Source organism: Canis lupus, chromosome 12, assembly GCF_048164855.1.
Source record: "Canis lupus baileyi chromosome 12, mCanLup2.hap1, whole genome shotgun sequence".
In the NCBI taxonomy this organism is placed as follows: domain Eukaryota; kingdom Metazoa; phylum Chordata; class Mammalia; order Carnivora; family Canidae; genus Canis; species Canis lupus.
Window position 1 is genome coordinate 6,437,417 of NC_132849.1, and position 18,640 is coordinate 6,456,056.

The window sequence follows — 18,640 nt, forward strand, 5'->3', positions numbered from 1 at the left end:
CTAGGATCCAGGTAGATCCCTTGTTTTAACCAAAGGACATAAGGTTTTGATCTCTCATACCTGCCAGATATATGGAATTATAGGCATTCAACTGTAAGATTATATGCATATAAACTTTATGAAGTTTTGCCAAATTGCACTTAGTTGGTGTCCACAGAAGTAGAATCTGCGTTTATTGTCTTTCTTCTTTCAGCTGGATATCTGTGACTCATGGGATGTAGGCGTGTGGTCCTTTACTTTTTCTAATAAGGTGTACTGTTTTCAAGGTCCAAAAATTACTAGACTCCTCACAATAGGATGATAGGTATATTTTTAGTATCTTTTGATGAAAAAATACACAACAGAAAGCTGCTGTGATTTCAGGAATTTATTTTTTTTAAGTGATCTCTACACCCCACCTGGAGCCCAAGAACTCATGATCCCAAGATCAAGAGTCGCATGCTTTTCCAAATTAGCCAGCTAGGCATCCTTCAGTAATGCTTTTAAATCAATTTGTCTTTATCCAGGAACACCATAATCTGCATCCAGTTGAAATATAGCATATAAATATTTGTAAGAAATATTGATATATTTATTTAGATTAACAATAGTGCTTATACAGATTCCTTGTGATAACTCCATGCCACAGAGGTTCAAATTCCATGTGTGAGTTGTGAATCACTCATATGGGTTAAGGTTAAGACATGTGTTCAGAAAACTTACCTGCATGGAAATTTGTAGGCTTATTTGAAATCAGTGGTATCAATAATTTTTAAAGCCGGGATATAAGTATTTCACATTTCTGCTTAACCAAGTCTTGAGATAAGCAGAATACATAAAACAAATTCTTTAGAAATGGGACTTCTGACTAACTGTTGCTTTGTTTATTCTGCTTAGTTCAAGTCAGAGCTAATAGTCTAATGCTCTTGAATGTCTTAATAAGCTTGAACAGTGATCATGTATCCTTTTGCAAATTTTTATGTGTGAACTATAATTAGTGTAGCACAATGGACGAAACCTTTTCTATAGTAGGATGTGGCTTCTTTGTGAGACTTCCAGTGATTGTGTAATGTTGAGAAATTTCAGAAGATTCTTTGAATAGTAAAAAGCAAAAGACATCTCCACCCATATGAGCTTAAAATTTAGTTGGAAACACAAAACATACATAAAACAGAGAAAGATTAAAGTGAACATAATTTAATGGAGAAAGCTTTGGAGACTTTGGAGTCGGAATTCAAATGGCTGTGGGTTTAAAATCTAGAGTCTTAGATTGGATCCTTAGAGTGACCCTGGGGAAACAGAAGATAGAGTAGTCAAGATACCATTTAAAGATAAGTAGACAGAAACACCATCTCAAAACTTCATTTGTCCAAGGACACAGAACTGAATCCAGGTGTTTTTTGACTCTATACCTAGTCTTTTTTTACCTCCATAAGGCAGAAAACCCAAAAAGTCCTTAGTTTGAGGGTCAGTGCCATCACTAATAGGGGTCTTAACCCATCTTTTTCAGCCTTTTCTCTCTCTCTTCCCACAAACCTTAGCTCCCACATTTGGCAGGTTCTGGCCAAGTATCACAGGTAAGGTGTCTGTTTCTTTTGATGGCTTGCCCTGTAGGTGCAGTTAAATTGTCTGTGGTCTTAACTTCTTTATTCATGTAGTTCCCCTGCTGCCTGCATTTCACTATGACAAGAGGTCATCTGTCCAAATAGAAAGAAGAGGATTTATTAATTTAGGAGAAAAGTAAAGGCTGCAAATACCGCCCTGGGCATTTATTTAAAAGGAAAGAGATATGACCAAAGAGGCTGACAAGTACTTGGTTGAAGCTGATTATGCTCTGTGCACCTGGGCACACAGAGCTTCCTCTTTGTCCAGCCATTGTGAGGAAGCTCTTGAATGCCAAGGTCTCTCCATTTCTTCATTTTCTTTCTTTCTTTCTAAAGATTTTATTTATTCATGAGAGACACAGAAAGAGAGAGAGAGAGAGAGAGGCAGAGACACAGGCAGAGGGGGAGAAGCAGGCTCCATGCAGGGAGCCCGATGTGGGACTTGATCCCAGGTCTCCAGGATCACGCCCTGAGCCGAAGGCAGGCGCTAAACTGCTGCTCCACCCAGGGATCCCCATTTCTTCATTTTCATGCCAGGTCAGTCACTGGCTCTGGCTGTCTTTTCCTAGCATACCTATCTTTGCTGGTTTCTTCTCTCTTCTTTATAATGTTAAATAAAAATTTCTTCCAAAAAAATTGGTGTTCTTATTTTGTTTGGCTTTATTTTACTGTGTGGGGGAGGAGGGGGGAAAACTTTTTCTTGGGTACAAAAACACATACTTATCCAATATTTGAATGAGAACTGTCCACCAGCCACTTTTGTGAAAAGCAGGTTTGTTTGTTTATTTTTTTTTCCCCAACTGGTGACAGAGGTGAGAAGAAGGACAGGCTTGCTGTGGCAGTGAGAAGGAGAGTTCAAGGAATACATTCATTTGTCCCACCTTATATTCCCCAGATTCTTGGCATATTTAGCATCTCTTCCTCTGTGCTGTTTTCTTCTCTGTGTATGTTGTAATGTGAAAGGTAGCAAGCTAAAGAGTCAAGTTTATCTTGCTGTAACTTTTCTTTAAAGTTCTGGCACGAGGCTTACAAAAGCTGTAGAGAGAAAAAGGAAAGTTGTATTACTGCCATACAATTTAGATACCTGATGTAATTCGTCATTTGACCCTGATGACTAGGGAGGGAATGGGGAAAAGGAAGGGGTTGTATGAGTTGTATCTTACTGCTAAAGTTGCAGTTGTGACCTCTAGTAAATCTGACTGGTCCTGGTGGAAGAGGGGAGGAAGCCAACCTTTGTTGTCTTCTTGTGGGAAGGTAGGACAATCAAACAAGAAATAGATGCCATCCAAAACATTCCAGGTAGATTTTCCATGTGTAGCACTGGAGGCTGACACAGTGATAGGACAAGGGTACTCACTCAAGGTGCTTTCATGAGCTGAGGGAAGCCCAGAGAACCAGGAAATTCCCTCATCCTTTTGATCACCTGTAAGCATCATAACTTGATCTACGTGATCTCTTTGTGCCTGACAAAATGTGTCACCTTTTGTTCTACTGAACATTACCTCTTCTATAGTTCTGCTAAGCCTGGAGTTGGGGGGAGAAGGATAAAAAGCATCAACTATCAAAAGTTCATTCTCTTCACCTGATTGGAAAGGGGAAAGAGCTGAGGAATTTTTTTGCTCTCGCATAACTTAGGAGTCAGGTAGTAAGTGGTCAGATTGCATGGTTAGATTCAATTTCCTTTTTCAGAGTTGTTATTTCTCTATGAAGAAATACAATTTATTTTTCTAACAGAGTAGCTAACCATCTGAGGGAATTTAGATTCAATAAAGAATTAGGTCTAAAGGGTCAGACTGCTTGGTATTTACCAGTTTCCTCCTGACAATTGTCATAGGCTTACATGTGGCAGGTTTTGCCAAGGATCACAAATAAGGTCTGTTTTCTTTTGATTGTTTGCAGTTAAGAAAGAAGCTGCAATAAGGGAGTGTCAGGTGGTCCTGTTTCTGGAAAGGGGAGGAAGCAATCTCATAATGAGGAGGGTAGTGAAGAGGTTGAAAGAAAGGGTACTTAGCAGATAGTAGGTAATTACTGAGAGCAGACAGTTTAGAGTGAGAAGGTCCTGTGTTATTTCCTGTGAACTGGAGCAGCATGTAAGCTTTTTGTGCTTGTTTCCTGATGAGTAATCAGGAATGTTTCTCTGGAAGGATTATATAGGGTTAGAATCACCATATGTAAAACCTAGCCCATCATACAAATTCTATAATAAATTTATTAAGAGCTTAAGAGAACTTACTATGTGCCTGTTGGGGTAAATGAGACAAAGTCCCTGCTTTGTCTGCTTTTATAGAGCTTACATTCTGGTGGCATGCAAACAGTGGTGGTTATTGATTAGAGGAAAGCTTAAAAAATGGAATTAATACCAAGGACAGGTAAAAAGCTGCATTAGTTACTGATTATGCAAAAATGTAGTGGTAAATCATTGTAAGTTCAATCTCTGTTATCTGTTAGGGAAAACCATGATCTATATTAATACTCAGAGGACTCACCTACAAGTGTTTTTTACTCAATCTGACCATCACCCTTTGCCCAGGAGTTGCATGTTTAAAACCCACCTCCAGACTTAGTCTGTCTCTTGCCTTGTTCATCTTCATGTAATAGGCAAACATCTGTTACCCAGTGAGTAGAGGCAGCTGTATTTATTTCCCTCTTCTAAAAGCTTTCTTTCCTAATAGGTCTAACCTCCTTATCCAGTAGAAATGTGTTTCATCCATCTTCCTCTAGTTAGTATAAATTCTCAAATCCCTTTGGACCAGCCCTGCCCTCATGTTGATTTAATGTTTTCCTGTAGACAGCCAGGGCTCGAACAGCACTTCACTCTCCCACTCCAGGCCTCCATTCTACCCCTCTCTTCCTGAAGGATAATCAAGATGTCAGAGGTGTAGTAGCCTCATTGCCTGAGGTGCTTAAGTGTCTTCTGAACGTACCTTGAAGGGCCACTAGGCTGGTGACCAGCATCACCCAGATTTTTTCTTGCAGGAAGCCTGAACTGAGAGTGCCTTTATTGTGATTGAACTCGGGCTGTCCTGTATGTTTCAGTCCTTCCTCTGTGTAGTTCCCTGTCTCTGAGTCAAAAGAAAATCAGTTGATCAGAGGAGGGTTTCAGAAATCATAACACTTCCTTTTGCATCATCCCAGAATACCTTTTTTGATATCCAGGGATAGCTCTCAGCACAATTTATTGTCCAAGTATTTTTTACATTTATGGGTAGTGATGATGAGGTACTTAAGCAGCAAAAAATATTTAAAGAATCTGTGTCATGCTGGAGATGCAAGCAGGCTTACCTTGAGGGAACATTAAAGTCTTGTTAGACAGCTGAAATGGTCACTTCAGACTTGGGTGCCCCCTCATTTAAAAACCATCTTCTGGAGTGTGTCAAGTTTAGCATTAGTTAAAATCTCAGGCTTTAAGGGCACCTGGGTGGCTCAGTGGTTGAACATCTATCTGCCTTTGGCTCAGGTCCTAATCCCAGGGTCCTAGGATCAAGTCCCACACCAGGTACCCCATGGGGAGCCTGCTTCTCCCTCTGCTTGCATCTCTGGGTCTCTCATGAATAAATAAATAAAATCTAAAAAAAAAAAAACCCCAACAACAACAACTTCAGGCTTTGGATTTTTATCCACCATTTACTAGCTGAATAAACTTACCCCAAATTACCTTAGAGCTAACTTTTCACTTGACAACAACGGCGGCAACCTCAAAAAGGCCATGAAGATTAAATGAAATTATATATCATTGAGCACTATACTTGGCACACGGTAAGCACTTAGTAAATGGTAGACGTTTACTGGTATTATATGTTACCTGTCCGGCTTTGTTAGTTTCATCTTCCAAGAGGAGACTTGTCATCTCTGCATTTGGTGAGCATCCATATGTGCTGACTCTAATACTTAAATATACTGAGAGGATGAGATAGGAATTTTAGGGAGAGCCATCACAAGTAGAAATGCTTAGGGCATATTAAGAGAATGTGATTAGATTATAGACTATGTATAGATTAGCTTATAAGGAGTAAGGGTTTTACTGCTCCGCCCGTTCTATTCTCCAAGTTTAGGACTGTGCCTATGGCATGCACAATCAATATAAGAAGTGTGAGAAGAATGATAGAAGAGTTTCCACTGGTGAGATCAACTGAAACAGTATTCACATAAATGGAATGAAATTTTATAGAGCTTCTCATGCTCGGCAAAAGCAATTTAGTTAGACTGTCCCATAGTGAAAAGCCTTTAAAATTGAATGGTAGTGTGGCGTGTACAAAGTAGCATTTTAGAAAGAGGTCAGGTGGCTTCTTGGTTTGGAGAAATAATATTTAGAGTTGATGGATCATTTTTAAGGCAACAGCTCAGTGCCAGGCTGTGAGGTAGGTGTGGGGGGAGATATAAAGATGAACAAGACCCAGTCAGATCTCAAGGGGCTTGTCAGGAGACTGTTGGAATATTTTAAGTGTGAGATGATGAAGACTTGGAAAACCCCTTTGGAAAGAAAGGAATGAAAGTGGAGAGAACTAGTTGTACTTAGTAACTGACTGGATGGGGAAAAGAAAAACACCAAGATTTCAACTGTAAATCATGGGCAGAGGTACGGGTCTCAGGATAGGTTTGAGGAGATGGCAAGGCAGTCAGAAGCTAGGAGTTCAGTCATCAGTGAAAATATTAAATTGAAACTTAGGAAACGGGTTAGGGCTGGAAAAGTTGATTTGTGGGTCAGTTTGCAAGAAGATGCTGGTTAAAAATCATGAAGGTAAGTGAGAACTTAGGAGAAACGGTAGGGAAAAGATTGGAGAAGTAAGCAATGAGTCTTGGGGAAATGAATTCTCTCATGTTTGAGAAGTGGGAGGAGGAAATGGAGGCAGAGAAGGAGAGAAAGAACAGCTAGAAAGGTGGGAAAACCCAGGGAAGTAGAGAGTTGCAGAAGCCAACAGAGATGGGAGTTTGATAAAGGAGAGAATGGAAGTGCTAGATGCTGTAACGAGGTCAGAGGAGAAGACCCAGGTAGCAAGGAAGAAAATGAAATCAATCTAGACTGACATAGAAAATGTGGATTAATGGCTAAGCACAGGAGATGATTACAACATCTGTTAAAAGGCTCTGGGCTAAGTTTTTATTTGGGAGGGAATGTAATTTATTTCTAGTTTTCTTAAAATATACAATAGTATTTGAAAGTTCATGAAGAATAATAGCAGTCTCCTTTTTTTCCTCCTAGGCTTATTCCCCAGAAATAACCCCTGTCAACTCTGAGATGTTTCACTGGTATTCCTAAATAGTATGCTTATATTACCACTTCTTGATGATAAAGTTTAGACATTATCTGTTAAAAATAAGGATATGTTTCTCTTTTTTTTTTTTAAATTTTTTTTATATGTTTCTCTTAAACCTCTATCCGCTTCCCCTTCTCTTCATCTTTCACAAATAAATCATTGTATTACACATTTTAGTTAAATTAATGCTTAATGTAATTCGGATTCTGTAAATGTTACCTATTACAGAGCCAAGTTGTGTGCCATGATCAGGTTTCCTTTTGCAAAATTTAGTGTTTTCTTTAGAGATGATAACCACCTTTTTTTTTTTTTTTTTAACCAAGCAGAATTTTCCATAGCCATATCTTTAAATCTTTATCCAGTGTGTCAGAGGCCTTTAGAAAGATGATTTATCAATTTTGTTTTTACCTCCTTGAGATCTTCCAGAGCCGTCTTTCTCTTGTTCCTTTTGGACTAATTGCCTATTTTTTCATTCTAGAATTTCCTTATATCCCATCCCCTATTAGAGTCCTTACTTTCCTGGATCCCATTTTAGCCACTCTATCTATTCGCTTTCCTGTTTTTCTCAAGCATTTCTGGTGGCTTCTTAAGATCACACGGAGGGCAATTTTTTTTTTTTTAAGTTATTGCATGTTTGTTGTCTTTATTCTTTCTTCACATACATTTGATTGGTAGTTTGGTTGGGTATAGAATTCCAATTAGAATATAGTTCTCTGTTTTGAAGCCTTGCTCCTTTGGAAATATAGAAATATAGAAACACAAGAGTCACTGCTGGGTATATGAGGAAGTCATTTATAAAGCTGAGGCTGGAGTGATTATATTTAGGTTTTGTCAAAGTAGTTAACAGAGTAGGGGAGTATGGACAAAATAAAGGAAATATGCAGAGATGAGAGGCCTTGTTGCCCTAGAAAGATTGAGGTTCTGTTGGCTTTCTAGTTTCTGATGCCAGAACCTGGATCTCATGAGGGCTTTATTCTTTTATTCCTGCTTTATTATTTGTTCCTTTTAACCTATGGCAGCTTGATTGGTTTTCTCTTTCTTACAACTAAATGCTCTTTAAGACAACATCCATTTTATCTCAAATCCATCTCTGTCTCAGTGTCTATATTTAGAAATAGAACCATATTTCTGAGAGATCTCTGATTTAGAATCAGGAAGCCTAAATTCCAGACTTCTATATGCTTTACTGGTCAGTGAGACAAATTGAACAAATCACTTTACCTCCATGTAACCCAGTCTCAGTGTCAACAAAAATGGAATGACTTACCTCAGTAAGATTTTTAAAATAAAAGACAAAACAAGATTGCTTTTGTATTCATGCTGTGAGCATTTGCCCATGGGACTGGTGGGAAATGATTGAGTAATAGGAGGGACTCTTCCCTCAAGGAGACTGCCTATCCAGGACCTGAAGTAACTATTTCTGTCTCCAGCTATCAACCCTGCTTACTATCTCATCTAGTGGCATGTGGGATGTCAGAGCTCACCTGTGACTGAAACAGAAAAAAAGTGACCCTGAAGGCGGATATCTGGCTTCTGGCTTCTGGCACAACACTGGTAGGTCCCACTGTCTGATGGTGTGGCTTGGTTTATGGTGAACACCAAATGAGATGATACTTCACTGACACCATCTCTCCCAGGGTCCCGTTTAAGTCTCAGTTGCTTCAAGCTGGTCTCAGGGGAACAGTCCGAAGACCTGTCCTTGCACAAAAACACTATAACCCCCTCAGCCTCTTCTGCCTTATACCACAAAGTACAGGTCAGGCTTAGTTGTTTCCCTTTCTGGTACATTGAGCTGTGGATGTGGATGCACCCTAGAATGGGAAGGGGGAAGAATTAGCCATGAAAAGCTGGGTATCTATGGCAGACTAAATTCACTCATGTAGAAATGTCAAGGCAGAAGTGGGGGCTGCCCAATAGACATTAAACACCAACCTTTTAGAAGAGTGGTCTGTTGGCTCTACCCATGTCTGAGGGAGACCTTGCAATCCCAGTTATTCATTAATTCAGAAATGTTTTATTTTTTTAAAGATGTTATTTATGTATTTGAGAGAGAGAGGGAGAGTTGGGAGGAGGGGTAAGGAGAGAGGGAGAAGCAGACTCCCAGCAGAGTGGGGGACCCAACGCAGGGCTCGGTCCCAGGACCTTGAGGCCATGACCTGCGTAGAGGTAGGTGGTCAACCGACAGCCACCCAGGCGCCCCAATTCAGAGAAGGTTTATATTTTATTTCTACTCTCCAAATGGAACTTGTATAGGACCTTTATCAAAGTGCTTTTATCTACATCTAATCCTTGGTATAGCCCTAGAAACACGTACTATTGTTTTTATTTTATAAACTGAGGTACATAGTGGTTAAATGGGTTGCTAAAGATATATATATAATTCTTTTTTTGTTTTTTGAGAGAGAAAGAGGAGAGGGGAGGGCCAGAGGGAGACAGCGAGAATCCTAAGCAGGCCCCACATCTAGCATGGAGCCTGATGCGGGCCTTGAACTCATGACCCTGAGATCATGACCTGAATCAAAATCAAGAGTTGGACTCTTAACTGACTGAGCCACCCAGGCATCCCAAGTCGATACATATTGCAGTGTGTGGATCTCAGGCCTAGATTTCATAAATTTTGAATGTATAAGGTCCTGAAAGAATCTTAGACTGAGGGCAGATTACCAGGCTCTTAGCAACACATAGCAGAAGCAGAATGTCTCATGGGGGAGGGCAATAGTATTAGTTTTAACAAAAAGAGGAAAGCTATCTTTTTCACCCTTTTTGTTAGTGTCAAGAGGGAGTGGATCCCTTTCTTCCCCAGCAGAGAAAAAAACCTTGGGATCCATTCCTCCTCATGAGTTCAGGATTTTCCCTAACGGCTGTCCCTGCCATAGGGATATGTGGATGGGCGGCCTGTCCTCACCACCAAGCTGGATGTCCATAGTTGCCAGCAGAATGGCCAGGGCCAAGGAGCCTCTGCCAGTTGCCATCAGTGTCCTGTACATTGTCAGCAGACACAGGAACTTGCAGGAAATGTTGACTCCAGTGATGTCCTTGGCCTCACGTTCCTGAAAGCACATGGGGACTCCTAGACAAGGCTTTCCAGGGCTCCAAGACCATCTCCACATTCCCGGTACTAGCTCAAGTTGGCTAGAGTGAGGTGGAAGAAGGCTTGAGCCTGAGAGCCCAGCTGGCATGGAAGTGAGACAGTTAATAAGTGAGGTGTACTGGAGAGAAGAAAGGAGAAAAGAGGGAAGAGACATAGGGAGACACTAAAGCCTATTTTTTCACATATTTTTTTCCAAATTAAGTTGGATTACTGGATCAAAGAATATGAACAGTAAATTTTTTTTCTATATGTATAATCACATTGCTTTCCAGAAATACGGTTGAGATTCAGATGTTCAACAAGAATGCACTGTCAGCACTGAATATTGTCTTACATTTTTGCCAATTTGATGAATAAAAAATTAGGTCTCACTGTTGTCTTATTTTGCATTTCCATGATTAGTGAGGGTGGGGATCTCTTCATACATTTATTGGTCATTAGTATTTCCTCTTCTGTGAATTGCCTGTTCATATTCTTTGCACTTTTTTTCAAAGTCAACTTTTTAAAAAATCACTTTTCCTCTATTTAGAGATATTACCCTGTCAGACTTTTTTTTTAATAAATACTTTCTCTCGATTCATTGTTTGTCTCTTGAATGATGTTTCTTTCCATCAGGAAAATTCGCATTTGTATGTAGTTAAATACAGTGCATCTATCGTTTCTTTTAAGTCACCTGTGTTCTCTGTATTGCTTAAGAAAGTCTCCCTCAAGCTGGAGTTCTGCTTCTCTTCCAATGTTTTTATTGTTTTACCTTTTATATCTTCTAATCCTAGCTAAGAAAAATTCTTATGTCCAAAACCCCAAACTGAACCCAAAGCAAAATCAAGATAACACCTGAATTTTCATCAGTTGGAAATGGTTACATAATTCCTTCATACAGTAGAATAGTATATATTAAAAAGAATGAGTTCTCTAAATATGAGCCTGAAGGGGGATCAGATCAATAATATAGAATTCTATGTCAAAAAAGGCAAATTGCAGAGCTATGCATATAAAATAAATATTTTTATTTTTAAAAATCCTCTCTAAGTGTTTTAAAAACAAACACTTTTGTAGTTTATAAATTTGGGGGTAGGTAATTACATTCATGGAGTTCAAAGGGTAGAGGTGTACAGTTAAAAGTTTCCTTCTTACTCTCACCCCCAGTGATCTATTGCCCTTTCCCAGAGTCAACCAGTGTTGCCTTATTGTGGATGCTTCTAGAGATATTCTCTGCATATTTAAGAGATTACATATTTTTCCTTTTGTGAAAAACATCAATAACAACATGAATGATAGTATACAATGTGCTATGTTCTACATTTTGCTTTTTTAATTTACCAGTTTGTCCTGTGGAGACCATTCCATTTCAGAACATAAACAGCTTTCCCTTTATAAAAACTGCTGCACAGTATTAATAATTATGTGTATTTATTCTCATGGATTCCAACCAGTGAGCATTTTGGTTATTTCTAATTTTCTCATTGAGGTATAATTTGACATACATCATATGAGTTTCAGGTATACAAGTAATGATTTGACACTTGTATACACTGTGAAATGATCACCACGGTAAGTCTAGTCACCATCCATCACATGGAAATTTACCAAAAAAATTTTTTCTTTTGATGAGAACTTTCAAGATCCACTCTCCTGGCAACCTTCAAATGTGCACTACAATATCATTCATTGTAGTCACCATGCTGCACACCACATCCCCATGACCTGTTCATTTCACAATTGGAAGTCTGTACCTCCAGACCCCCTTTATCCATTTTACCCACCCCTCAGGCCCCTTTCCTCTGGCAACCACCATTCTGTTCTTGTATCCATGAGTTAAGTGGAAAATATTAAAAGTGATGAAATTTGAGGGGGAAGAGTGGTTCCTGTGGATTGGGAGGCAGATAAATATAAGGAGCCCTTTTTTTTTTCTCATTTCATTACTCTTTTGCTTGATTTATTTTACCCTATGAAAGTATTTTAATTTGAAATAATCTTTTCAAATTATAGATTTATATGCAAGAGTGTAATCTATAAAAGAAAAATTTTAGAAATGAGATTGAGGACAGGGAGAAAGCCACTGTAATTGTAGTGGCCTATTACATATCAGGTACTTTATATGCATTAAATCATTTAATCTTCACAGATATCTCCTCTTTTCAGGGAAGGATACTTTGCATTCCTTTCCTCCATAGTATTTCTTAAATTTTCCTAAACCTAGAAAACCTGGGGAAACTCTGATTCCAACTTTTGATGATTCTGTTTTCTTGGGCTTGTCTCAGGTCCTCACCTGGCCTTTTCCTTATCTGTAGGATGGGGAGGCTGTCTACTTCAGAATATTGAAAAAGCAAACCTTCAACAATACAGATCTGAATCTGACATTCTCCCCACTTAAAAGATTTCAGTGACTTCATGTAGTTGGTATTTGTCTTTCCTACTGGCTAACCACTAATATCTTTTGGTAGAACCAGCCCCACTCTTCTTTCTCTTCAGTACCTCTCTGTGAGTACTGGTAGAAAGCAGAAGGCTGATACTGTCTTCAGGAACTCAAAGGACCAGATACACTTTCTTCCTATGCTCTGAAAGCTGGGGTGGGGTTAATGAGATGTTTTCATCAGGCCTTTGTATCTTGAGGACATGCTGCAAAGATGAGGTGGTGGTAGAATGATACTCCCTGGTGGGATTCCTTCATAGTCTAGTGCTTCCTCCCTGTACCCCCCAATCATTGTTTTAGCCAATCCAAGACACAATTCACCGAATACTCCCAAGCTATTTCACAGGTGCCAATTTCAGCCCATGTTGTCTACTCTTCCAGAGATGACTTCTGTCTCTGCCTGATAAACTATTCATCCTTTAAATTCCAACTCACAGCACTGTAAGAGGAAACCACAATAAAATAAAATAGAGGTGCATGGGTGACTTAGTTGGTTAAGCCCCGATTCCTGGTTTCAGCTCAGGTCATGGTCTCATGGGCTATGAGATCGAGCCCCTCCACTGAGTGGAGTCTGCTTGAAAGATTCTCTCCCTCTGCCCCTCCCTCAACTCACACTATCTTTCTCTCTGCCTCTCAAATAAATAAATAAATCTTAAAAAAAATAAACTAGTGGAATATAGGGAAAAAGGAAGAAAGTGAAAATTATGAACAAGAAAGAAGAAATATCATAAATGTAAGTAGAACTAAAAATGATAACATATTTTTTGTTACCTTAAGCTAAAGAGTTAGAAAAGCTGAGGATCTGAGGAAATAGGTACAATAGTTCACTCTAGGTGAAAATATGCCCTATAACTTTGGCTCTATATTACAGAAATAAAAACATGAGTGTGCTGGAATATATGTACAAGAATATCTACTGCAACAGTATTTATAATACCAAAAAACTAGAAAAAGGTGAAGACCCATTAGAGAATGGTTGAATAAATTATGGCATATCCATAGTATGGAATATTTATATAAAATAATAAATTTATAATTATAAAATTGTATTTATAATTTATATAAATGATAAATATAGAAAACACAACATAAAAATTAATCAGGTATTCACTTATAAACATGTGAAATTGTTAATTTTCCTAGATATAACTGTTAGAAAATATGATAGAAGAAAAAAATCCCACTGATAGTGACAATAACAATAAATTCCCATAAAATGCCCAGGAATTTAAAATGTAACAAGATTTCTATTAGGATCTATAGGATAAAACCTTTGAAGTGCTATTAAAGAACATAAAAGAAAATATAAAGAAAATTGTTAATTTTCCCTGTATTATCTAAATCCTAATGAAAAATCCCAGTGATCTGACCCCTCGTGCTGCTGCTCTAGCCATCTTGACCTCTTGTTTCCTCTCCTGTGTTGTCATACTTTCATGCTATTCCATGTCTCCACCAGAATATCCTGCTGACTCTTGAAACGAAACGTTGAATGTTTAGTGATACCTTTTGTGTCTAGCTACAAAGTATTATCTGGTTTGAAAAGTAAGATAGTGAAGAATTGCAATTATTCATTTAGCCTAGATTTGTGGTTAAAAGCATGGATTCTGGAGGCAGACTACTTGTGTCTAACCTGGTCCTGAAACTTACTAGTTGTGTGACAGACAAGTTTCTTAGGCTCCTGGGGCAGGAACTATGCTCAGCCCTTAATAAATGGGTATATTTGACAAACACTGAACAACTATGATGTGTCAGGCACCATAGTGCACAGAAAGGTGACTAAAATAGAGGCAGACTATCTCAGTGGTTCTCTGCAGCCTCTAGGTCAGAAGGACAGGTATGTAATCTGGCTTTGGCACTTACTAGCTGCTTAATGTTAAGCAAGTTTCTCAACCTCTCTGAAAAGCAGTTTACTGAGCTATAAAATGATGATAATATTCTCTTTCCAGGGTTCTTTGGGTTAAAGGAGGCAACCTATATAAACTACTTACATGATATAATGTCAATATAGTGGCTGGTGTAGAGTAAGAGCTCAGTGAATGTTAGCTATGATTATTTTTATGCTTCCTCATATTTGAGGCAATTTGTGGTGTTCCAAACACATCCATATCCACAATTGTGTTTAGTTCTTATAAAACACAGCTACTAGAGTTATTTTAAAAACTGTCAATTTTCCCAAGCATATGGAAGCTTAGACATTGTGAGTAGCTTAAAATCACAGCTTCTAAGTGAAGGAGCTAGGATTCTAACTCCCAAGTTATGCAGGTCTTTCTCTTGGAGATGCATGTCTTTTGTCCCTCATTTCTCACAGCCATCCAGCTATTCAGGAACACTTGCAATTCAAGGAGGGCTGTGATAACAATAATAAAGTCATACAGCATATCGAGGAATAGGAAAAGAGAAATTCTGAAGTTTGCAAGACGGGGGTGCAGTTGGGCCTTGACAGATGTTTCCTAGCCTGTGGTGAGGTGAGGTGGGGAATGGGCTGGGGAGATTTGGCTTCCAGTCCCGGCTGTGCAGTAGCTAGCTGTGAGATGTTGGGAAGGTCATGTTCCTTCTCCAGGCGTGTCTTCTGAGGGACTGGTGCAGCGGGATGGGAGGGGGCAGGGTAAGGACTGCTTCCAAGAAGAGAGCTGCACGGTGGCGGTCAGGCTCACTGTTGCTGAGGCAGGAGTGGCCGGGCTTCGCGGTACCCGGGGCCGAGCTGTGCGTGTAAGTTGATCGTAGGACGTTCAGGAGGCCCGGGGCAGGTGGGGGCAATGGGGGAAAAGGTGCTTTTGGAGTAGGTGACCTTGGAGCCTGGAGGGGTAGCACCCTGACCTGATGCAGACAGGGCCCGTTAGAGCAGGCACCGCGGCTTCTGCATCCTGACCGCTAGAGGGCGCTGCCTTCCAGTTGAAGCCGGAGACGCCCTGGAGAAGCCCGCCCGGTGCTGGGGCAGGGCGGGCAGGCCGGCCGCAGGGGAAAGCCTGAACTAGTAGTATTGGAGGTGTGAGGGATGCACGATCAGGTCTGGTGGGTCCTGGGGACACAGCCTGTGCTAGAGTCGCAACTGGCCCTCCATAGCGGGAAGAAGTGTTGTGGAGGGAAGTGTGGGGTTTGGGGGGCCCACAAGCTAGAAGCAGGTCTCCTCTTCCTCATGAGATGTGGTGAGCCCCAGGGCTGGCAAGAATGAGGATCCAGATTAGGTTGGCATCCTCATCTTTCAGCGTTCCTCGGGGCCCCTGAACTGTGCTTGGTGCCCAGGACCTATGGACTCTGAGGATGTGCCTCTGGAGATAAATACCCTCCTTCTCCTGACCTTATATGTGGGAGGCACCCGGAGTCCCAGATTCAGATCCAAGCTTCATGTGATCTCAGGCATGTTACTAACCTTGCTCAGCCTCACGTTCCTCTTGTGTTTAAAGCTTGCTCCTGTGAATAAATATTGTGATAGTTAAATGAAACATGAATCTGTGCCCAGAGTTTTCTGGGGAGTGTGGATCATCTCTGGCAGGTACAAGATGGTAAGGAAGAGGCTATTCTTTTTGCTACTAAAGCCCAGATCTAGCCTCTCAGAGGAGCTGGAAGGTTTGCAATCAGCTTCACAAATATTTGTTTGCAGATACTTGTTTGCAAATCTCCCACCAAGCTGAAAAAAGACACCCCGGACCCAAAGATGAGATTTCACCAACCACTACAACCCCAGCTTCCTTAATAGAATCAGATTAGTAAGTAAACTGAAGTTAGCCTCAGGAGGCCCTTGGAGCTCTTGACTGCTTTCTCAGACTTGTGGCTCTTAAACCCCTTGACATACAGAGCCGGGTTTCTGAACCATAGCATAAATGCACCACAGCCACCTTTGGTTGTCTGGTGAAGCCTGTGGATCCTCTCTCATTAATATTTATGAATTAATAAAATAAAATACAAAGGATAACAAAGGAAACAAATTATATCAAAACAGTTGTTCAAACATTAGAAGAACATGTGATAGAATAGTATAAGTGCTTCTTTAGATCTAACATCAGTAATTGTCATAACTTCATAGTAGTGATGAGCATAGGTGACATTTTGAGAAATTTGTAACAACTGTAATGAGATTTGAAAACATTTCTGATTTCTACTGATGGCAAATTCTATTGTAGTTTGTTGCCTACATTCATAATTGAAGCAAATGCTAACTTTCAGCTAGAGACTGGTAGAAATAAAGATACAATGTTTCCCCCAGATTCACAAATCCCATGAATGGACCCCCAGTTAAGAACCTGTAGAATAGTTTCCTTGTTTTGCAAATAGGGAAACTGAGGCAACCAGATCTCCTGATTTCTAGATGAAAGATCTTCCACTAAGGTGCATAACTCTGAAACTCATAGGAAAAAAAAAATCTATCTTCCTTCCTTTCTTCCTTCTCTTCCTTCTTCTTCTTCCTTTTCCTCTTCTTCTTCTAAAGATTTACACATTCATTTTAGAAAGAGAGTGAGAGAGAAAGTAAGGGGGAGGGATAGAGACAGGGGAAGAGGGAGAAAGAATCTTAAGCAGACTCTGCAATGAGCGCAGAGCTGATGCGAGCAGATCCTACCACCCTCAGATCATGACGGAGCTGAAACCAAGAGTTAGATGCTCAACTAACTGTGCCCCCCAGGTACCCCATGGAAAACTATTTCTAAACCATTATTTTCATCCTAGAATTCTCACATTTACTCTGCCAAAACATGCCAGTTGGCCCAAAGCCTCTCTTGTTGGCATCACCCCCAGAGCATACATCTAGGATGTAAACTTCCCTCAGGCATGCCTCACAGGACCAGCCTGAAGCTCCATGGAGCCCAGGTCAGGCTTTGAGGGATCCAGAGGAGAGCTGATCCAAAACTTGGTAATTGTCCTCTAGTGACTATCTCCTTTTTATTGAGAAGAATGACCATTTGTCATTCATCCCCCATGAACACTGAACCAAAAAAGTGGCCTGGAGAACTTAGAACAACATAAGAGATTTATGCTCCATCAAGTATGTTACTTGAAGAAACTCACCTGGATTTCCCTCCTATGAATGCACAGTACGGTTCTTTCCCATGTAAGATAAGTGTCAGAATGGTACCTGTATCCCTGAAAGCCTACTGGGGAAGAACGAGCATGGCAGCCCAGCTGGCACAGTAACACTTCTCTTTCCCAGGCTCCTGAGGGTAAAGGTCATTTCAAAAATCAGAGTTTCTCAGGGACCTCACTGGAAGCCTGTCCTTACCTGAGTGGTTCTGTCAACTGTCCCATCCCTGCTCCCAGACCCCAGGTCCCCAGGGGGCCTCATTACCTCAGAACAGAAGTTCTTTCTTGCTCTCAGGCTGGGGGCTCTGGTGAAGGCACTTTGAATGAGCTCTCAGCCTCTGACTTATTCTTCGGTCATCTCCCACTTCCGTCACTGCTCACACCTTCATTACTGGTATATATGTTCTTTGAAAACCACAGCATGGGTTTTTGTAGCAGTCAAGGGTCTTCCTGCCTCTCTTTCCTCCACCCCCACTGTGAATTTTTTTTCTTCTCCACCTTATCCTCTGCTGCCTTCTCTTTTTACTTTATTTTGTGTAATAGAGACAGACTCTATCTGACTATCTGCTGAGAGGGCTGAGAAAAAGCACCCTTTAAAATTGTTTTCTTCACCTTGGGTGACAGATTTTTTACTTGGTAATTCATAATAAGGGTAAGACTGATGATAGAATGACTAGAAGATATAAGGACAGCATGTGCTCTCAAGTATGAAGAAGGGTGTCAAGTCTTTTCCTGAGAGCAGGCTTTGCTTAAGGACAGGACAGAATAGAGAGCAGCTCCAGGCTGAAGGCGGAGAATGGTGGGGCTGTGAGGGAGGCTGGGGAGGCATGGGAGATGGAGCGGGGGGCAGTCCAAATGGTCCTGTATGGAGGGATAAGCGGGTGGATTGCTGACCTTGTTTCCGCACCTCTGACCGCACCTCGATCCATTTCCATTCTGTTCTGTTCTGTTCCTCCTTGGTCACTGGTGACTAGGGAGATTACAGTGATTACTCCTGAATTCTAGTGTCATGCACTTTGGTGGAAAGAGCATTGGTCTAAGAATGAAAAGCTTTGGGTTCTAACTTCTGCAAGGCTGGGACAGGCCCCATGTCAGAGGGGACTCAGCACAACAGGAAGCCCCATGGTTCTGAAACGAACACCCAGCATGATTGTCAACCAGTGGAGCCCAAGAGCCCAAGGGGTGTCATAAGAAGTGAGGTTGGGGAAATTTTTCATGACTAATCTGGAGTCACTTTCACTCATATGTGGACAGGGAATTCCTGCTTTTAGTACTCTGTGGTCCT

General features: G+C 40.6%; 1 protein-coding gene across 8 annotated transcripts; it reads right to left on the reverse strand.

Moving 5' to 3' along the window:
* Positions 1-2,219: 2,219 nt before the first annotated feature.
* CD160 (CD160 molecule) lies at positions 2,220-17,762 on the reverse strand. 8 transcript variants are annotated; one of them, XM_072769474.1, is made up of 6 exons: positions 17,621-17,761; positions 15,713-15,753; positions 9,744-9,888; positions 8,323-8,649; positions 4,508-4,645; positions 2,220-2,618 (listed from the first exon to the last, which is right to left on the reverse strand). In XM_072769474.1, the coding sequence occupies exons 3-6, from the start codon at positions 9,823-9,825 to the stop codon at positions 2,590-2,592; spliced, it is 576 nt and encodes a 191-aa protein (XP_072625575.1). In that variant the 5' UTR covers positions 9,826-9,888; positions 15,713-15,753; positions 17,621-17,761; the 3' UTR covers positions 2,220-2,589. The 8 variants fall into 8 exon arrangements, with proteins under 8 accessions (XP_072625575.1, XP_072625572.1, XP_072625570.1 ...); XM_072769471.1 differs by adding an exon at positions 17,344-17,489 and having other exon boundaries at positions 2,220-4,645; positions 17,621-17,756; XM_072769469.1 differs by having other exon boundaries at positions 2,220-4,645; positions 17,621-17,762.
* Between the last annotated feature and the right edge of the window lie 878 nt (positions 17,763-18,640).

Excerpts from the sequence above, each read along its gene's own strand:
- CD160 (XM_072769467.1), bottom strand. The coding sequence starts at position 10,083 with ATGTCTCTTCCCTCTTTTCTCCTTTCTTCTCTCCAGTACACCTCACTT. Across the intron at positions 8,650-9,743 it reads TATGGACATCCAGCTTGGTG|GGTGCATCCACATCCACAGC; the intron begins GTGAGGACAGGC and ends TTCCCATTCTAG. Across the intron at positions 4,646-8,322 it reads TTTTTCTGTTTCAGTCACAG|AGACAGGGAACTACACAGAG; the intron begins GTGAGCTCTGAC and ends CTTTTGACTCAG.